The following is an 18817-nucleotide window of genomic DNA, read 5'->3' as shown; positions in this document are numbered from 1 at the left end:
TTTGTTTTGAAGGTGATCTAAACATCACTAAGTGTGTCTCAAACACTAATTAACAGGGTGATCGGTGTTTTACCAGGAGACAAACTCAAGGTATATAACCTATATACTGGCCCTATAGCTGCCTTCAAGGAAACATTAACATGATCAGTAAATTGGGTTTAAAATTAAGAAAAGATCCTGCTCTCACATTTAATTTAGAGTTTTGTCCTGCTTATTCCATATTACAGCCAGTTTTAGTAAAGAACCAGGAACACTGGCAGTGCCCCTCTTAGGCAGAAATGGCCTCAACCTTGGATACACAAATCACTCCCAACCAGCCCCTCTGCACCCAGAAGGAGAGCTCTGTACAGTGCAGCTGGATTGGAAGGCACAACCTCCTTCCTTCCTTTGGGCACATGCAGCTCCCTTGAATCCCTCCCAGCCCCTCCAAAGTAGACATTTCTAACCATGGATGGAACATTTATTTTTCACTGGGAATATTTAGATAGAGTGCTTCAATGATAATAAGTATTAAACCAGGGATGTGTTGGACATCTCTTCAGATTTACAGGAAACCTCTCTGATGCCATGTTGCCACGACACTGCACCCAGTCCTGGGCCAGCAAGAGCAGAGTCGTGTGAGATTGGCTGCTCTGAAACCCCTGTCACCCACAGGATGAAGGAACAGTCCCCCAGCTCCTCCTCACTGAGGCCATGGCACACTCTGGCCTAACTGAGGGTGTGCAGCCTCCTCATGCTTTGTTTTCTCTTGGAACACGCCCGGAGTACCAGATGAGCATCTGCATTTTGGGAACAGGCTCTTGTGCAGAGAGAGATAAAGGAACTACAGTAGAAAACTCTGAGCTTGGGAAACTCAGACAGACCTGGCTCTGACAGACTGTACAGGACTGGAGACTTTTAGGTCTTGGCTCTCCAAGGATATCATGTCATCTGTCCTACACTCAGATGTCTTTTACAGGCTGTGTTTGAAAAATGGAAATCAGACATTGTTATGCACTTACTGTATCGTGGGCATTGCAAACACCAGAGAAGCTAAATGGGCTCTGTCTCTCCCAGTGCCCTGCACCACCTCCTTACCACATTTCTTTAATATCCCATATCTCTAACTACAACAGACAGGTGGAATAAAGCTGTAACAAGAAATATAGAAGGATGGGATGTTTCCTATAGTTTAGAGGGTCTTACAATCTCTGCCTGTGCTGTCACTCAGGTTCTTTTGTACAATGGAAACCAAGAGCTCCAGGCACTGTGGGATTCACTGGGAAAAGAAAAAACAAAAGATGCCCCCACAGAGGGACTTTGAAGTAGCCACAGCCTCCTGCCCAGCCACAGGGACTGCCCAGGGCCCCACCCCATGGCAGTGATGCTGGTGACATCCTGCACTCCCCCATCTCCCAGAAGATCCCAGCCCAGAGGCCTGGACAGGGAAGCCCCAAACAGGTACAGTTTGCAAAGCCTGTGGTGCTGTGTCTGGGGGTTCCAGAGACCCTCCTGCACACGCTGTCACAGAGCTGTCAGCTGAAAGAGCAGATGGAACACAGGCTGGGGAACACTCCTGCACCTCCCAGGGCACTTCCAAAGGCAGGAATGTGTTGGTTGCCTTCCAAAGGCCCACACAGGCTTCCAGTTCCAGCATCTCCTATGCTATTAGCTGCCACAACCCTAAAAGACAGAGTCCTGTCACCTCACAGAGGACAAACATGTTTCATAAGGGACAGTCCAGGTACAGCCTCCCAGTAAAGCAGCAGGGCAGCTCCAGCCCCTCTCCACGTGCACATTAGCACTGGAGTTGTACAGCTGAGATTTCTGTGTTTACACTGAGCAGGAGGACAGAAGTGGCTCCATGCACTGCATCCTGATGCACAGCCACAAAGCAAGAAAGTCCTCATCATTCAGCCAGCATCTCCCTTTGTCTTCACCTCCACAGGTCGCAGGATAAATGAATTTCTAGCTACATTGTCTGGCTAGTAGTGCCATGTGGGAAGAAAGAAAAGTCATTTTCATGGCAAAATAAGAACATGCATTAGCAAATCCAGCTACATTGTCAGAAATCCTACCAGTTCACATGGGAAACAAGACAAAAAGAGGAATTACTGCTGTTATCTGTGGCACCCTTCAGTCACTGCAACAGCAGAAATATACCAAACCTGTGGGGTTCCAGCAGGACAAAACCCAGCTCCTGGATAAAATTGCCACTAAATGAGCAGATTCCCACAAATTCAGCTCAATTCCATCATTGCTCTGATAAAATGATTAATATTTAGAATTCAAGAGATCCAACCCAAAGCACACTCTTGGTAATCCACTGAATGTCTGCTCCCAGGGGGACACACCACCACAGAACTCAGCCAAACTCATCACCTCCCCACTTGTTGCCAATCAATGCAACATTGCTGGTACCTAAACCCAAACTATTCTAAAGTAAATGCAGTGAGTGGTGTTGGTCACCTGGGAGACAAGAATCTCCTTCTCTTCTGGATTTAGATGGATCCAGGATATGCAGTGGCACTCCCCACAGATTTCCTGCAGGCTGGGATGTGATGCAGCGTTCCCTGAGCAAACTGAGACTGGAACGATGGAACTGAACCAAAGCCCAGCTCCTTCCAGGATTTGCAGTTTGGGTTCAGGAAGGAATTGAAGGAATGAGCTGACAGTAACCATCTGCCTCACTTTCCTCATCATACATCACCAGTACCTCATTCAGTGTCACCTGCCTCTTTAACAGTGGCAGAGGACAGAATTAAAATGCAGATGGAGGAGTTCAGAAAAAAGTAAATTGAGAAACTTAAAAAAATCCCTCAGTGGTGCCTCAGCTGATGTAAAAAGAATGGTAATTGTAATAATACTTGGTTCTGGTACAAAACCCCAGTGATTTCAAAATAAACTGAAACAGAAGCTAATAAAAGTTGTCAGTTTGGAGCAGTGATAGTTTTTCTGCACCTGTTCACTGCTGCAAGGCTCCAGCTCTTTTCTCATAGGATAATTGTTTCTGACCATTCTGTGAGAGTCAAAGAAGAAGCAAAACCCTTTTGCTGCTGGCTGAGATTTTAAGCAGGAAGCCATTTCCCTAATGCTGACTGCATTATTTATTCTTTAATGAAAATTCCAGAGTGCAGAAAACTGACACAGAGGGAGCAGCACCAGGAAAGAGGACATAACGCACAGTGTTGGCAGGGCTTTGCTGAAGACCCGTGAAATGTAAGGAGTTCCTTTCCTTCATCTCAATCAGAATGTAAAGAAAGGCTCTTCAGCTATAAAATATGTGGATAAACAGGCTCATGTCAAGGCAAGGTCACAGCAGTGGAAGGAGAGTTCTGTGGTGCTTCACAGCAGGACCCTTTGGTCACTACACAGGGGTCAGTGTTGGGCAGTTCTGTCACATCCTTTCACACAGAACACTGTAATAGAGATGCTTTTATCTCTGCTCAGCTTGTCTTCTCCTTGGGTTTAATTAGGTGGAAGAGATACTAAGCAAGTTGTATCTGAGCAACTCAGACCATGGTGCCATCACTCCCTGGTGGAAACTTTTGGTTCCTCACAGGCTCATAGGCAGCTGTGCTCCAGGGGAGGCACAGCCTGCAAGGTTCCTTTGCTGTCCTAAACTCTTGGGAACTGCTGCTGTGTTGTGCCATATATGAATGCATTCACTGTGGTTCTTAAATGAAAGATTTATTATGACAGCAGGGTTTGCAGCAGCAACCTGCAAATAGGTTTGAGCTCCCTCAGGATGAAACACTTTCACATCAAACGGGAAACACGGGACTCTTGCTTGGGAAGAAACAGTCAGAGGTGTCTGTTCTGCTGTGCCCTTGGCTTGATGCCTTCTCTCACTTGTCCTGGTGCCTTCACACCATTTCCCCACTTTCAGTACCAGCTGCAGCAGCCTTTTGCCTGTACCACTCTTCAATCACACATCAATCCCTGTCTCTCAGGGAGCTTCCTGCTTGGAATGTTTGGGTTACAGTCACACCCACCAGCACAGGGATCCCAAAGTGGCGAGGCTGGGTCTCCTGTGTGACCCAGCACTCCACCCTTTGTAGAAAAGGATAGTGTCAATTGAAATGTTCTGTCTTGTGCCCATGGGGAGCAACAGAAGAACTGTCAATCATTTAATTAAGTCTGGCTCTGGTACTTAAATCAGTTTTCTGCAGTCTCATTACTAGAAGTGAACAAGGTAGATCATTTCCTTGCCTATTTGACTAATTGACAGTATTCAACTTGTTCATACTATGCATTTAATTAAAAAGTCATATAAACTACTTGATAAGACTGTGATAATCTCTCTAATTCAGTGTTAATAACAACATCTGTCACAGGTTTTACACAGACACTGATCAGTTACTGTGGAGCTACGGCATAAATGAAAGATTGCCAAATTTTTCCTTTGAGTAAAAACTCAAGTGTGTTAAAAAATTACTAACTAAAAACCTTTGAAATGATAAAAAACCCAAGCTGCTCATCGAAACCTAGACTAACAGTGCCACAAGATGTGTGCTTTTCACACCACTGCTTTCTAAAGAAATTCTGATGGCAGAATCCAAATGAAATCATGCACTGCCCTTCCTTGGGCTTGTAGTGTCAGCCCTGGATCCCTGAGACCCTCGTGACCATCAGTGCTGGCCTGGCCCTTTGGCACCATAGCTCCACTCAGGAACTGGACTGGAATTCATCTGCACTGTATTCTGGATTAAAGCAACTTGTTCATAGTTCACAGACTGTTGACTTTCCCTCATTTGGATCATGTTTTTAAACCTTTGGAGCACAAATAGAAAACCTGATTATAGACACAAAATGACCTGTTTCTGGTGCAGACCATTTTCTGGCAGACACCCAACAACACAGAGCTGTACAGAAACCCAAACTGCTCTGGGGACAGGCAGCACTAGAGAGTTCCATGTGCAGAAGCTCCATCCAAGCCAGGACATCTCCTTTCCAGGCTCACAATAACTTGGATGACTGCACCACCACACCTCTATTGGCAGTGGCATCCTTGCCCAGCAGTGATTCCATCCCCAGTGTGAGCAGGGTACCAACAAGGGGATTGTTCATAGGAGTTCATTTGTCTCTTCCCAGAAAGCCACCAAGATGCAGCCTTAGGAACATTATGTTGAGAAAAAACTTGAAATAAGGAAGTAGATGCCTGAGCACTTACCAGCAGTATGTCTGTCACAACAGCCCAGTTCACAGATAAAAACAGTTCTCCAAATGCAATAAAAATCTGCAGGAGAGAAGAAAGCAGTGACTGTCCACAGTGCATGGTCCTTCTTTGGTGTGAGGATAAAGGCAGGCTCACTGACTATGCCTGTGGGAGAGTTGTCCTCCACACCCATTTATTTATAAATTGAACATCTCTGTCTGTGCTTACAAACCCTAATTTCATCTTAAAAGTGGAGAAAGGAACCAGAGAAGGTATGTGGGGTTTGTGTCACAAATCCTCAGCAGAAGAGTCAAAATAGGAAACACACACCACCCTCCTGATGAACTGCTGAACCCAGGAAGAGGAAAGCAAGGGAAGAGAAACTTTCAGCACAGGTTTGAAAAATTATCAAAGATGTCCCTTTGCAAATGAAGCATCTCTGTGCTAGTACAAGTAGTCTTAAAGGCTCTTTCAGAGAGAGAACTTCCAAAATGGAATGGACTCCAAGGAACAGGCAGCCTTGAAGCCTTGGTGCCCTGTGGGAATTCCCTAATCCATCACAGATGGAGACCCAGCCATCAGGAAAAGGGGTAGGGCCCCCAACAGTTCTTACTGCTGTGGGCTCAGAGAATATTAACCCTCTCAGCCAGCCCTGGATACAGATTGGAGCAGCCTGCCCAGGCTAGGTGAGGCTTTAGGAGAGCAGTAAAGCTACACTGTCAAGGTGGAGCAGTGCTAGAAGGCAGAGTCTATTTAGGACACAGGCCACAAAGTCAGATGGCACCTGGGAAATAAAATCCATGGTTACAACAGGCATCCTGTTCAGTAAGGCCTTGGTCAAGATGTCGTAGCTGGTCTAGGAAAGGCACAGTGGCAAATGCCCAGATGTTTTTGGAGGGGTGGCTGATGTTCTCTTAAGGAGAACCAGACCTTTTGCACATCTTCCTGCCTCCTCTGTGGTTCTGGTCTGTTCTGCTCATGTGTTTTCTTCTCCAAACCAGTTTGGAGAACAAGTTCCTTGAAGAACTGAGATACTTAATATAGACCATTATCCAGATAGCTTTCTCTTCACAAAGCTTTATACAGGTTTCCTAATTTGCAGCTGAATCCATTCCCTCACACATAGTTGCTTTTCCTTAAGTTATAACAAATATCAGTCATTTCACATACTCCTTGAATATGTATCTTGGATATGTACTCCTTGGATCTATGCATCCTACTGTCCAAGTCTGCCCACTGACACAACCTTGGCAGGGTTTGCCCTCACAAGAGATAGAGTGCAAGTGTTGTTCTCCAGTTCAGGACTGTTGCAATATCACTGCTCCAGCCTTAGCTGGAAAGCAAGTGAAACATCTACATTAGAGAACTCTGGGCAAACACAAAATGTGGTTGTTAACATGGGGAGCAAAATCACACAGCTCAGCTTTTTACCAAGACACTTGGCAATAAGGACTGGCTGTGAAATCTTGCACTCCCCAGAAAATATTAGCTCTTTATCCCTTTATTTCAAGGTAAAATTCTCTGAAGTAGATCTGTTGGAAGATCCAAATTCATCAAGCAATAATGGTATGAACTTACCTAACCTCTATCAGTGGTGCCATGGGTAGCAAGAGATAGTGCAGGTTAAAGGGAAATAGGAAAGAGATAAAGAGCAAAGAGATTTATTTAGATCCTGGCTGATACTTTAAATATAACAAGATGCAAATCCAACAGTTAGAGCAGAAGGTTCTGAAGGCTTCCAAACTGTTCCTAGATATCACCAATGGAATAGATGACTCCCTGCCTTCATACATCAAATGAGAGATTGATCTATCTCCCTTATAGGAATCTTGTGATGTTTAGCACTTCTAAAGTGTAATTTCCAGTTTTTCTTTCTCTTCATGCTTTTTCCAAGTTATTTAGTCTGTACAAGCCCTCAGAACAAGAGCATGTCATGGCCAGTGCAAGGAAAGTAGAATTCATCTTTAGGAAATAAGTTATGCTGTCAACCTGGAGATCAAAGGAATGGAAACAAATGAAAAATTATCCTTGATAAGAAAACGTGATATTCAGTGGCTAAGGCCTCATACTCCACAGAGTAATAAATTCAAACAGAATTGTCTTAATGTTAGAGACAGAACTCTGTTAGATTTTCTTTTCTTTCCTAAGGTCTTGTGTGGATTGCAGATGTAGGGTCACCTCCTCACCTCCTGGGGTTCAGCCATGACTTTCCCAAGCACCTGCACTGCAGTGAGCACAGGGCTTTCAGCTGCTTTTGGAGACAGAGCAGATGGAGACAGAGCCTCTCTGAAGTCAAGAGCTGGGGATCCAGAGGGAGGAGAGCAATCTCACAGCATTTCAGCCCATCTACCCCAACACAAACCCTGGAAGTCAGCCTTGCCATAGTCCCACATTAACTTGAGAATTCTTGTGCTTTGAAACATTTCTTCCAGCTTTGGCCACAGCCTTGTTCCCCTTGATGATCCCCCCCAGTGCCCTACAGACACCTCAGTAATTGCTTGTATCCTTTCTTGCCGCAGAGGCTCCCACACGGTGAAGCAGAGACAGGTTGTGCCTGTGCCTGAGAGACAGGGACTGGAAAACCATTTCCTGCTCCTGTCTTGCACAAATGGAAGATCTGGTTCAGTGAGGCCTTCAGATTAGAAGCAGCAGCTGCCAGGGTACTGCAGTTCTGCCAGCAGTGTGCCTGGTGCCACCTCGTTAGGAAGGCACAGAGAGGCAGGGCTGGGCCAGAGGAGGGGATGCTCAGGCAGTGCAACAAGTACCAGGGGAATCAGGGGCTGACACAACCTACAATTTATTCCCCCTGCCCAGTGCTGGAACACCTGCACAGAGCACATCAAACAAAAGACAAAATGGCAAAGCCTGTTATTAAAAAACTACCTGGTCTGCCCCTTGGAAGAAACTTAAAGAACACAGTTATCCATAGCCCAGTCTGGAATTTCCTCCTGGATAACACCCTGCTGGAAGACACAGTGCTGTTTGTGAGGAGAGAAACATTTAAACTTTCATCAGTCCTTATAGAGCTCCTGCATCAGGAACTGTAGTGACAGCACAAGGGGGAATGGCTTCACACTGACATAGAGTAGGTTTAGATGGGATATTGGGAAGGAATTCTTCCCTGGGAGGGTGGTGAGGCCCTGGCACAGGTGAGAAGCTGTGGCTGCCCCATCCCTGCAAGTGTCCAAGGCCAGGCTGGACAGAGCTTGGAGCAACCTGGGCTAGTGGGAGGTGTCCCTGCCCATGGCAAATCCACTTGTTTTTCTTTTGGTGTAAAGGTGTTTTTCCACAGGAATACACATTCCTGAGGAGTCAAAAGGAAAACCTCTTTGAACAAGTGTTATTCTTAGAAGCAAAAAACCTGCAAAAGCACCCTTTTGCAGAGAACTGTTGATTACTGTAATTAACTTTACTTGGATCCTCTTATTTATGTTAATCATGGTGATTTTGGCTGTGGAGTCACAGGAAAAAACCTTGGAGTCTTTCCCTAGCTGTTACCAGATTATAGTTGAAATAAGGTTTACATTCAGTTCCCTCTCACAGGGAGTTTTTGGAACTATTCATCATTCCTGGTAGGTTTCTGGTTTTCCCTTTGCTAAGAAGAGAATTTAAGTGATTTATACTTCAGTTTGCTTTGCCAAAAGCTTGACTTTGTAGATCAGCTGGTGATCTGGGACTTTGAAGATGATGGCTCAATTATTCTTAGCAAGAACTCTGTGTATTGTACAGCCCCAACTACACCAATCTTTAAGGATTCAGAAAGCAAAAATAAATAAGAATACTAAATTAGCTGCATAGCATTAATAATTAACATAAGATTGAGACTTGCTTTGACTACATTTTTGGAGAAGGGACAAGCTTCATGCACAGGCTTACTGTTCTCTTCTTCAGTGCACTCTGCAGGTCCTGAGGCCCAGTTTGCAGTGCTCTGCCTGCCCTTTGTCCTGGAACAAGGAGTGCCCAAGGTGGATCCCACTGGACAGGCCACAGGCAGCATTGGAGCACCATTCCCAGTTCTTAGCTGGTCACTTTATAAGTCACTGAAACCTCCTAATGGTCTGAAAGACTGCAGAGAATTCTGCAAAAGCCACTCCTTGCCTCCTCCTCCTCCCCCTTCCCATTCTCCCCAGGACACCAAGGGCCATGTTGCTGATTGTCACTTACAAAGGTGGAAAGGATGCTGGTCTGGGCCACCATGAGAGCTGTGTAGAGGCACAGGGCAGAGCTGAACATGCTGGTGGCACAGATCAGAGGATCAGCTTTATTGTACATCTTCCTTAATCTTCTCGCGGCTTCTGCCCCAGCGACGACCCCCACAATTCCCGTCCCAACGGTGATGCCCCCGAAGATCAGGCTGGTGACAAAGCAAAGGATTCAGCTGAGCAGGGTACTGCAGGAAAAGGAATGCTGTTAGCTTATACCTGTAGTTTCAGAGGAATCTTTAATGGGGAACTTGAATTTCTTTCCATTTGATGTAACCCTCCCACTCCTTGTAAATGGATGTACAGCCAAGCCTCCATGGAAGATGAGTGTCCTGGGAAGCAGATATTTTCCCATTTGCAGAGCAGGTGTTATGCACCCAGGCTCAAGGAGGACCCTGCCCAGTAGGACCTGGCTTGGACATGCAGTGATGTAGAGGAGACCCAGTCATCTTGGTTACCCTGTGAACCAATCTACTCAGTCATCCCTGAAACACAGATGGAGTAACTCTCTATCACAATCTGCTGTCTTGGAAGGGATCCTAGCACATGGAATGATCTACATCTAAATTATAACCCTCTGGTTAGCACAGCTGAGATGAGTCACTTCTCTGACTCTGGGAAACACCTACCACTTCCCAGAGGAGTTCAAAGAATACTGAATAGTTAACTGTGCCAGGTCCACGGAGCATTTTCTGAATGCAGAATGTCCAGCACCACTCAGCTTTGTGTGTCTGCAAATGCAAATGTGTTCTTCAGGAATCCCATCTTCATGCTTTAAGGGAACATGTCTGAACAGCTTAGAAGATTCAGCTTCCAGAGAGACTTCTGTGTGTGCTTTTCTGTCTGTCCCAAATGAGACCCCAATGACAAAGCAACCAAAGACCAGTGGTGCTGATTGTTTAATGCATCACAGTTCTCCAAAGGCAAACAGGGACAGGACCAATGTATTCTGAGCACAAGTGCTCCTGAATATTTCAGTGTTACATGGTAAGTTCTGTACATTTTCCTGAGCTTTCTCTAACTGCAAAGCAAAGTAACCAGCTGGGATAGGATCTGTTCCTTTAAACTGCAGTGCATCCACTTTTTATTTTCTTTCTGGCTGATTAGGAAGGACTGAATTATTCTACAAGAAAAAAAAGAAAGTATTTCTCTGCAAGATAACAAACTTTTAGCATATTTGTAGTCTCCCTGCAAGTTCTTCAGAATTCTGATTCATCACTCACTACAGCTTGACAGTGACAGTAGAGATTGTCACTAGGCAGAGTAACTATCTCAGAGATTTGTTCAGGAGAGAAAAGTTCCAAGGTGACATTAGCTGATTGAAGCATTCATGGAATTGTGTTTAGAATATTCATGTGTTGTAAACTGCAGTTGAAATAAACCTGGAGCTGGAATAAAAGAGAGCAGCCAAAACTAAATCCAAGCACAGTTCAGTTGCCTGGAGTAGGAAAGTACAGAAGCTGAGTCCTGGGGAAAGGCTCCTATGGGATCTTTTAGGGTCTGAAAATGCTCCCTTATCTGTCTGATCTGTTCCAAAGTGTCTGCACAAAGACCTGAAAAAACCCTGTGATGCTGTTTGAGTTTGTGTTTCCAGGGAGTCTGTGACACAGCCCTGATCCTTAAACAAAGCCTGCAACTGCTGAACAGGCAGAGGGGATCCTCAAAGTATCCCTGGGCAGGTCCTGGAATGTGCAGCTCAGTTCCTCCAGCACCATCAGCTACAGGTCTGACACTGTTGTTTATATTCTGTTTCTTTACATCCCCCTGGAATAATAGTCTAAAACCAGCCTTATGCTGCTTCTGGCACGAGTTTATGCCAAGGTTATTTTTAAAGTATCCTGTAAGAAGCAGGACATGAGGTTAAACTATCAGGAGCTCCGTTTCCCTTCCCTGAAGACCATGTCTGCTGTAGCAACACTACCGTGGAATAATAATTCGGAAGTGGATTAGAAAGCAAACCAGAGGGCAACACCTTCAGCTTAACAAAGGAAGTATTTAAACTGTATCTGTGAACAGAAACAGCCAAACAGCTGAAACTGTTCAGTCTCCTCTGCCTACCCCGAGTCAGACTCCTGGGTTCACTCCCTTCTCAGTATTGTTCACTAGTAAGTTATGACCCACTGGGGGCATCTGTGGAAGGACAATTCATTTCCCATCGAAGGATTTGGGGGTGACTGTTCAATCCATCTGGTTACACTACCACTCAGAAATCACTTTTGAGCTGGCTCAGTTGTTCCACTGCAGACAAGCAGAAGAACCCTGTTAGCAGAGCACACTCAAGCTGTGATTATGCTTTTCCCTTTAATTGTCTTTACCTGGAAAGCCAGTGTAGGAACCACTTAGTTCTTTGAAATCCATCATGAAAGCCGAGACTGAAACCAGATTTGGGATACCTCCAGAAGAAAGGGACACTTGTATGGAGGCCACTGGTAGGGAGTCAGTCCCAGTGCTCACTGTGACTGAGGGCAGCCATGAAGACTCAAGAGGAGCACTGAATGCATTTTTGTGTTCTGGATAACACACTGTATCCTGGATAACACATAACACATTTGTATTCTGATAACACATATGGGAAGATTTTTCTTCCTAGCTGGGGAAAAGTCATCCACAAAAAGTTCTGATTGCTTCAAAGTCTTCTACTCTTGTAAATTCCTCTTCCCACCCACCATTTGATATTTACTGATGGATCTTCACTGATCTGGATGTGCTCTGTAAGCAGAGCTCTGCTGGCAGGTGCTCACAAGGCCAAATCATCCTGGTCTGATGCAATGATATGGTACTAGATCAAAATCATCAAGCTTTCTTCATGTTGGGAGCCACAATCACCTGGCCAACACAGCAGGGATTTTAAAGCCATACTAACAAGCAGATAATGGGGAAGTCACCAAAAAGGATTTAAACGTATTTAAATGTGTATTTAAGTAGCTTGGGGTGCACAGTCATTTGTCAACTGAAATCTCCTTGCTAAAGCTGCTCCTTTCCCCCCCCCTCCCCCAGTGTTCCTGTTACTGCTTCTTCCCAATTTACTAACACAGGGCTGGCAGCATCTTCCCAGTTAACTGAGTGATATAAACAAACAAATAGGAGTGTCTCAGCATACCTGGAAGCAGTTTAGTCTAACACTCACACCCCATTGCCTTCACCAGAAGTGTTCAGTCACATCCTGCCCTCCCCCTTTGGAAACAAGCTGTGATTTAGGGCTGTGCAGTGTTTCCAAGGTGGTTCCACAGTCCCAGCTCACCTGTTGGATGAATTGCACGATTCCTGGAGGCAGGGGGGGACAATGCCCTGGACAAGCTGAGCCCTGTACAGGAACAGTGGTACCCACATTCCCAGGGCTCCAGTGACAAAGGCCATGGCTGTCAGACCCAGTGAGGACCAGACAAAACTACAGCTGAAAGTCAAAAGAAAACAAGGGAGAGATATCAGAAAGAATGGGGTGGAGGGAAAAGGGAAAGCCTACCTGCAATACCCAGGATTTCAGGCAATAACAAAACAATTCGTTCAGACGTCTTATAATCAAAATCCACTCCCTTGAATATCTGAACTCTGATCAGGCTTTATTATGAAAATCAACAATAAAGTCCTAATTAGAGCAAAGGCCATGACCTACTGATTTCTTGTTAAATCCTGGGCTCTTGCACATTCCATTGCCAGCTTCTGCTAAAACAATTGCTGTGGATTTTTTGATAGCAGAAATACAACAATAGAGAGTGGGCGAGAATTTAATGGCTTAGTAGCTGAAGGAAAGTGTTCTATGTGCAACTCTAAATGCCTCAGGATGGTTTTAAATCATTTCTGTAACCAGCACAAATGAAAGTAACTTCTGGGTCCTCCAAATTGTGAAGATGCAGTTGCTGAACCCCTCCTTAACTCTGAGTGGGTAAAAATAGACTGTCAGTCTGCACAGTAAGTTTTCACACAAAAGGAGAAGCATTTTTTAAAACTGTCCAAACCTTGTCTCCTTCCTACCCTATTCTAGGAGAAAATTTAATTTTTGCTGGTCTCTTTCTAGTTAATAGTTTAGGCAAAAGTCCCCTTTAAGGTCAATAGGGAGGTATGAAATCTTAAGGTTAAACAAAAGTGCTGCAAATGACCAGGTGACTACAGATTAGAGGATTTGCTAAGAACTGAGCCCAGTTCTCCATCTTCTAAAGATAAAGGACTCTTGGATCTGTTTTTTTGGCAGTATGACTTTATGCTTTGGAAATCAATTGCTAAAGGAAAAGAAAATTAAAATCTATTTTTACAACATTGCTGCAACATCTTTTTGGAAAGAAACTTTGCTGATAGCCTAGTTGTTGAAATGTCGGGTTCATTTTTGATTCAGGAAAATTCACTTTTTATTCACTCCAGGCTATACTGACTACAAATTGTGATCCAACAAACTGGATCTCTGGGGCACTTGCTGTTCTGGGTGCAAATGGGATGGAAATCTAACTGTCAGTTAGAGAATGCTGGAGCCTCTGGAAGAAGAATCATGGAATCATATAATCAACTGGATTGGAAAAGACCTCTGAGATCATCAAGTCCAACCCTTGATCCAACCCCGCCGTGGTTCCCAACCCAAGGCACTGATGCCACATCCAGTCTCACCTTAAACACCTGCAGGGACGGTGACTCCACCCCCTCCCTGGGCAGCCCGTTCCAATGCCTGATCACCCTCTCTGTAAAGAATTTCTTCCTAATATCCAACCTAAACCTCCCCTGGAAGAGTTTAAGACCGTGCCCTCTTGTCTTACTGATAGTTGCCTGGGAGAAGAGACCAACCCTCACCTGGCTACAACGTCCTGTCAGGGAGTTGTAGAGAGTGATGAGGTCTCCCCTGAGCCTCCTCTTCTCCAGGCTCAACAACCCCAGCTCCCTCAGCCTCTCCTCATAGCACTTGTGCTCGAGTCCCTTCACCAGCCTTGCTGCCCTTCTCCGGACGAACACTCCAAAGACAGAGAAGGTCCCAGGAAAGCAGGTGTGCCGGGATCGGGAGCATCCCGCGGGCTCGCAGCGCGGAGCCGGGGCTGGCGCAGCTGCACAGCGGCCCCTGCTGTTCCCAGCCCGGCTCCGGCTTCTCCTCCTGCCCCGCTCCCACCGGCTGGCCGCAGGGTAAAAAACCTGCTGCACTCCGCATTTACTCCGTGCTGCAGCTCAGCTGGTGTTTTCTTTAATTTCTGTGCGGTTAAAGGAAGAGGTCGTCTGCCAGCCACGCTCCGCTGCTCAAAACACGTGGGCAGCCACTTTATAAACCGTGTCGGGGCACAACACTTTCACCTCGTGTATCAGAGGCACAGCAGCCTCTCAAAGACCACACAGAGACTGCCTGAGACATGCTGATCCCACCTTCCTCGGGCACTGAGAGTTACAGATAAATTTACACCTGCAAATAACGCACTTTAAGCGAACCAGCTCACCCCGAGGGCTAAAGCAAGAGGGAAGGGGAAACTTAGAAGAAAGTAGAGCTGGATTTCAATAGGAGCACAATCCCATAACTTTGCCTCCTTCCCCCTCCTCCAAATGGGAGGATAGAAGATGCAAAGAAATCTCTGATTTCTTTTGTAGCATTCCTGCAAAAGAGTGGAAGAAAGATTTTTATTAAGGGTGTTTCCATCACCTTGCAAACAGCATGAGACACTAAGGAGCGAGGCAGGATTTCATGGGCATATTTCTTGAAATGGAGTGGTCACTCAGTGTAGGGAACCTTTGTTGCCCAAACCACTCACTTACTTCTTGGCAAGGGATCCAACATCTTGACACCAAGTAGTCTTGGCAGTTCTGGGTACACCTGGTGTCTCATCTGCTCCTCGTCTTGTGCCGGAGATGCTCAGTGCTCTGTGTCTCGCTGTCCTTCTCTGGATCCTGGGAGGGACCAGGAGAATCAGGAGGAGCAGTGCTAGACCTCCCATGCAAGGAGTTACCTGGAGACACAGGGTTGGTTGGGTCAAGGATGCCTGTTTTCATACAGATATGGTTTAGGTCACATTTGTAAAGAAGAGGAGCGACGTTGGTGATTTGTGGTGACTTTGGAGGAATGATGATAAATCCTCCCTCCCCATCCTACAGGTGCATGGTTGCTTCATCTGATTTTGAAGAAAACATGTGAAGAAGGAAAACTGTACTGTGGTGCTCTGGCCACAAACACGATGATGCAGTCACCAGTGTTACCTGAACAACATCCAGTAAACATTCTGCCCCATTCACCTGCATGTGCCAGTTAACTTTGGACTCTAACTTTGGAATAGAAGGACTCTATTCTGGCCTGACTTTGAGTTTTGCATCATAGCCAGCCTACCCACAAGTGGAAGTGATGAACACCAGACCAGGGCAGGAGGATCTGACAAAGTGCTTCCAAAGCACTGGGTGCTCAGTATGGAGAGACATCATGATGACATGATCAGAACAGAAGAGTTATTTTCTTGAAACCTTCAAATAATAGAAGTTGTTCCCAACAGCACTGAAGGAAACTGGTGCTACCAGTGTAATGATATTTTTACCTTCAGATTCCTCTGTTTGAGGAGGTCTCAGTGCAGTGACAACCATTCCAAATGTCCTCAGGTAAGAGGAACATCAGCACCTGCCCTGGCTGCTGTACAGCTTCACCTCCACCTACCAGAACCAGGCAGGAATCTGCCACTTGTCCTTCAGGAAGAGTTCTCTTAAACACCACATTCATGACCAGTCAGGCAGTAGGAAGTCCTTGCACTGCTCCCCTCCTTTAACACAATGGATGTAAGGAATCCAAACCCCAGTGAGGATTCTGCTGTGTCAGTGAATGAAAGGGGGTGACTCACCCTGAATGCCCAGTGCCAGTCCCCCGTGCTCTTTGCCATGCCAGCTGCCAGCATGTAACCACAGCCACTGTGAGCAACAGAAAGGAAGAATCAGAAAGCACCAATGAACTCTGGAGGGCTGAAATGACGTGTCTTAATGAGAGCACAGAGTTCTGCCATAGTTTTCAAAAGGGATAAACAGAAACAACCCTCATGCTCTGTGCTAGCCTGCTTGCCAGACTTGAGACAGTGGCAATAATGTCCCAGATTCCCCCTCGGAGTCCATATTCTGTAGAATGACACTGCAAACCCAGATCAAACAGCCCATAAAGCAGTTTATTATTCAGTCCTTTCTGTGCTAGCCACAGGAATTATGTCCTGCAGGAATTTCTTTAGTTTTAATCTGCCTTCCGGGCCCAGCCTTGGCTGCCTGCTCTAGTACAGAGAATGTCTCTAAACTACTTAAAAGGCCCTTCTCCTCTTCTTGACACAGTGGGAATTTAACTAAAAGAGGAGAGGGAAGTACCAGTTCTTCATTGGGAGGCATTTAATGGAGGGTTCTTGAAAAATTTGTCAAATAAACAAACATCTAAAAGCTTTTGTGTTCCAAAACCCAGAAATACATCACATACCCCCATGCACACATTTCTTTTAGAATTGATTCAATATTTTATTCAAAGCCAGAGTTTAGATTCTCCCTAAAAATGTTGGGGGCAAAAAGCGAATTTTTCTTCAAGGTAAGTACAGAAATAAACCTAATCAGCTCCATGCAAACTTGCTAAGGAAGTGACAAATCCCTTTGCAAGAGCCAAGGCAGATATACATCAAAATATATCCAATTGAGGCTTGGGGTGTATTGAATTGCAGGCGTGGTCAGACAGAATTTCAAAAGGCCAGTCAATTACCAGTAAGAAAACCAACCTTCCCACTGGAATGAAGATATAGAAGATAGATAACACTGTGGTCCTTTTTCCTTCCTCAAACAGGTCTGCAATGATGGTGGGTGCTATGGTGGAGTAACTGGCTGTGCCAATGCCAACCAGACCTCGTGAGAGAACAAATATCCTGTAATACTGCAGGGGAAAGACAAGTTATAGTGCAAAAGAGTCCATGCCAGAAAGAAAGCTTACTGTTAAAGAGGTGCCTTTTGGTGGATCAAATTTAGCAGAGGAAATTAGTTGGACTGCCTTTTGCCTGTGTCTGTATTCCCTCCACTCACACCTGCTCCCCTCCCATCTCACTTGCTGGGCTTTCTCCTTCTGCACAGCACTGACTTCCCACAGTGACACCCAGAGGGAATTTCGGGGTAGGGTGGATAGAGCACATGCTTGCCCAACAAGCTGCCACACTGTAAGGTCACAAACAACAAATGTTCAGGACAAAAATGAGATCCCATCAATTGCAACAGTAATGTGTGGATTCTCCACTGCCTAGGCTGGTCTCCAGCTTCACATAAAGCATTCCTGCATGGAGCACATTTAGTCCAGGCTTGGGGAATGAGTGCTCACTGATACTTTTCCAAATGTGGTTAGAGAGGAACTCTATCAGCTCCTGCAAGATGTAAGCAGATTATTTTCCCAGTACCCTCTAAAAAAGCAACATACAGACTCAGTGATGAAGGAACTGCCCAAGGTGACACCAGACCAGAAGAGAATCCCAGCTCCAAGGATGACTTTCCTGTTGTAGCGGTCTCCGAGGTATCCAAAGATGGGGGCAGCCAGCATGTAACACAAGGTGAACACTGGAAATCCAAGAACCAGCAAACAAAATATTGCTCAGATTATTTTTATCACACGTGCTCCTCATCCCTCAGATAAACTCAGGTTATTTTTAGGGCAGAGTTTAAAGGCAGGCTGAGTTTGTAGAACTAGGAGGGAGATTGATATTTGAGAAAAAGATAAATGCAAGTTCAAAATACCCATACAAAAATAAAATGTGTGTGAATTATTCAGGTTCTGTATTTCTTGAGAAATCCTTCATCTTTGTGATTCACATGCTGTGGGATTTTTGAAGGACTCTATTCTGGCCTGACTTTGAGTTTTGCATCATAGCCAGCCTGCCCACAAGTGGAAGTGAGCAACACCACACATGAGGAGGAACTAGAGAACTAAGTAACGTGGCTGTGTTTTAGGAGCAGACCGTGGAGAGGCAAAGCAGACAGAACTCCCTGAACTGAAGAGGTTTCCTTACCTGTCTGCAGCAGACCTGTCTTCCCATCGCTGAGCCCAAAGTATTTCTGTATATCCAACAGGATCCCTGCAACAGAGGCAGACACTGAATGGCAGCAGAGTACTCTGCTCATTCCTTGTAATTGCCAACCCAAAAACAGGGCTTGCAAGAACTGCAGCACCTTTAGCTTCTGGTTTAGATTGTAAACCATCATTGTCCCACAAGCACAGATGCACAGAGAATTAAAAATTCTTATCACTATAGATATAATTAATGATCTTCCACTGTATAGACTGAGAGTCACTGTTTCAACCACAACTGTTCTGTTTCTTTTGCACCATTAGTACCTAAAAAGTTTAGTGTTCAAAGTTGGACACAATGTAGAACAAAGCAGTGGCAAAGTTTGACACCTCGTGGGTGTTGAGACAAAAAGGTCATTTTTAGCTCTACGTCCTGCCAAGGCTGCAGATCTGCATTTCACCTACCTTGCATTTCTGCTGAAAAACAATTAAAAATAGCAGAAGATACTGCTTGGAATAAGCACACCT

General features: G+C 45.3%; 1 protein-coding gene across 10 annotated transcripts in view; it reads right to left on the bottom strand.

Moving 5' to 3' along the window:
- SPNS3 (sphingolipid transporter 3 (putative)) overlaps positions 1-18817 on the bottom strand; it is a 47398-nt gene that overhangs the window by 11290 nt on the left and 17291 nt on the right. For 7 of the 10 annotated variants that reach the window (XR_003531102.1, XR_003531104.1, XR_003531103.1 and 4 more), the window contains 8 exons: positions 18291-18356; positions 17705-17841; positions 17022-17173; positions 16122-16188; positions 15058-15248; positions 12581-12733; positions 9302-9491; positions 5153-5218 (listed from right to left, as the gene is read on the bottom strand). Coding sequence is in view for 7 of the 10 variants with exons in the window: in XM_027664508.1 (XP_027520309.1) it covers positions 5153-5218; positions 9302-9491; positions 12581-12733; positions 15058-15248; positions 16122-16188; positions 17022-17173; positions 17705-17841; positions 18291-18356 (1022 nt within the window). In the remaining 3 variants the exon portion in view is untranslated. Of the gene's footprint in view, positions 1-5152; positions 5219-8994; positions 9082-9301; positions 9492-12580; positions 12734-15057; positions 15249-16121; positions 16189-17021; positions 17174-17704; positions 17842-18290; positions 18357-18817 lie in introns of those variants that run through there. The other 3 variants (XM_027664509.1, XM_027664504.1, XM_027664506.1) reach the window with 3 other exon arrangements.

Source organism: Corapipo altera, unplaced genomic scaffold, assembly GCF_003945725.1.
Source record: "Corapipo altera isolate COAL_440 unplaced genomic scaffold, ASM394572v1 181b, whole genome shotgun sequence".
NCBI lineage: Eukaryota > Metazoa > Chordata > Aves > Passeriformes > Pipridae > Corapipo > Corapipo altera.
The sequence above is the reverse complement of the archived record's forward strand: the minus strand, read 5'-3'. Positions and strand labels throughout refer to the sequence as shown.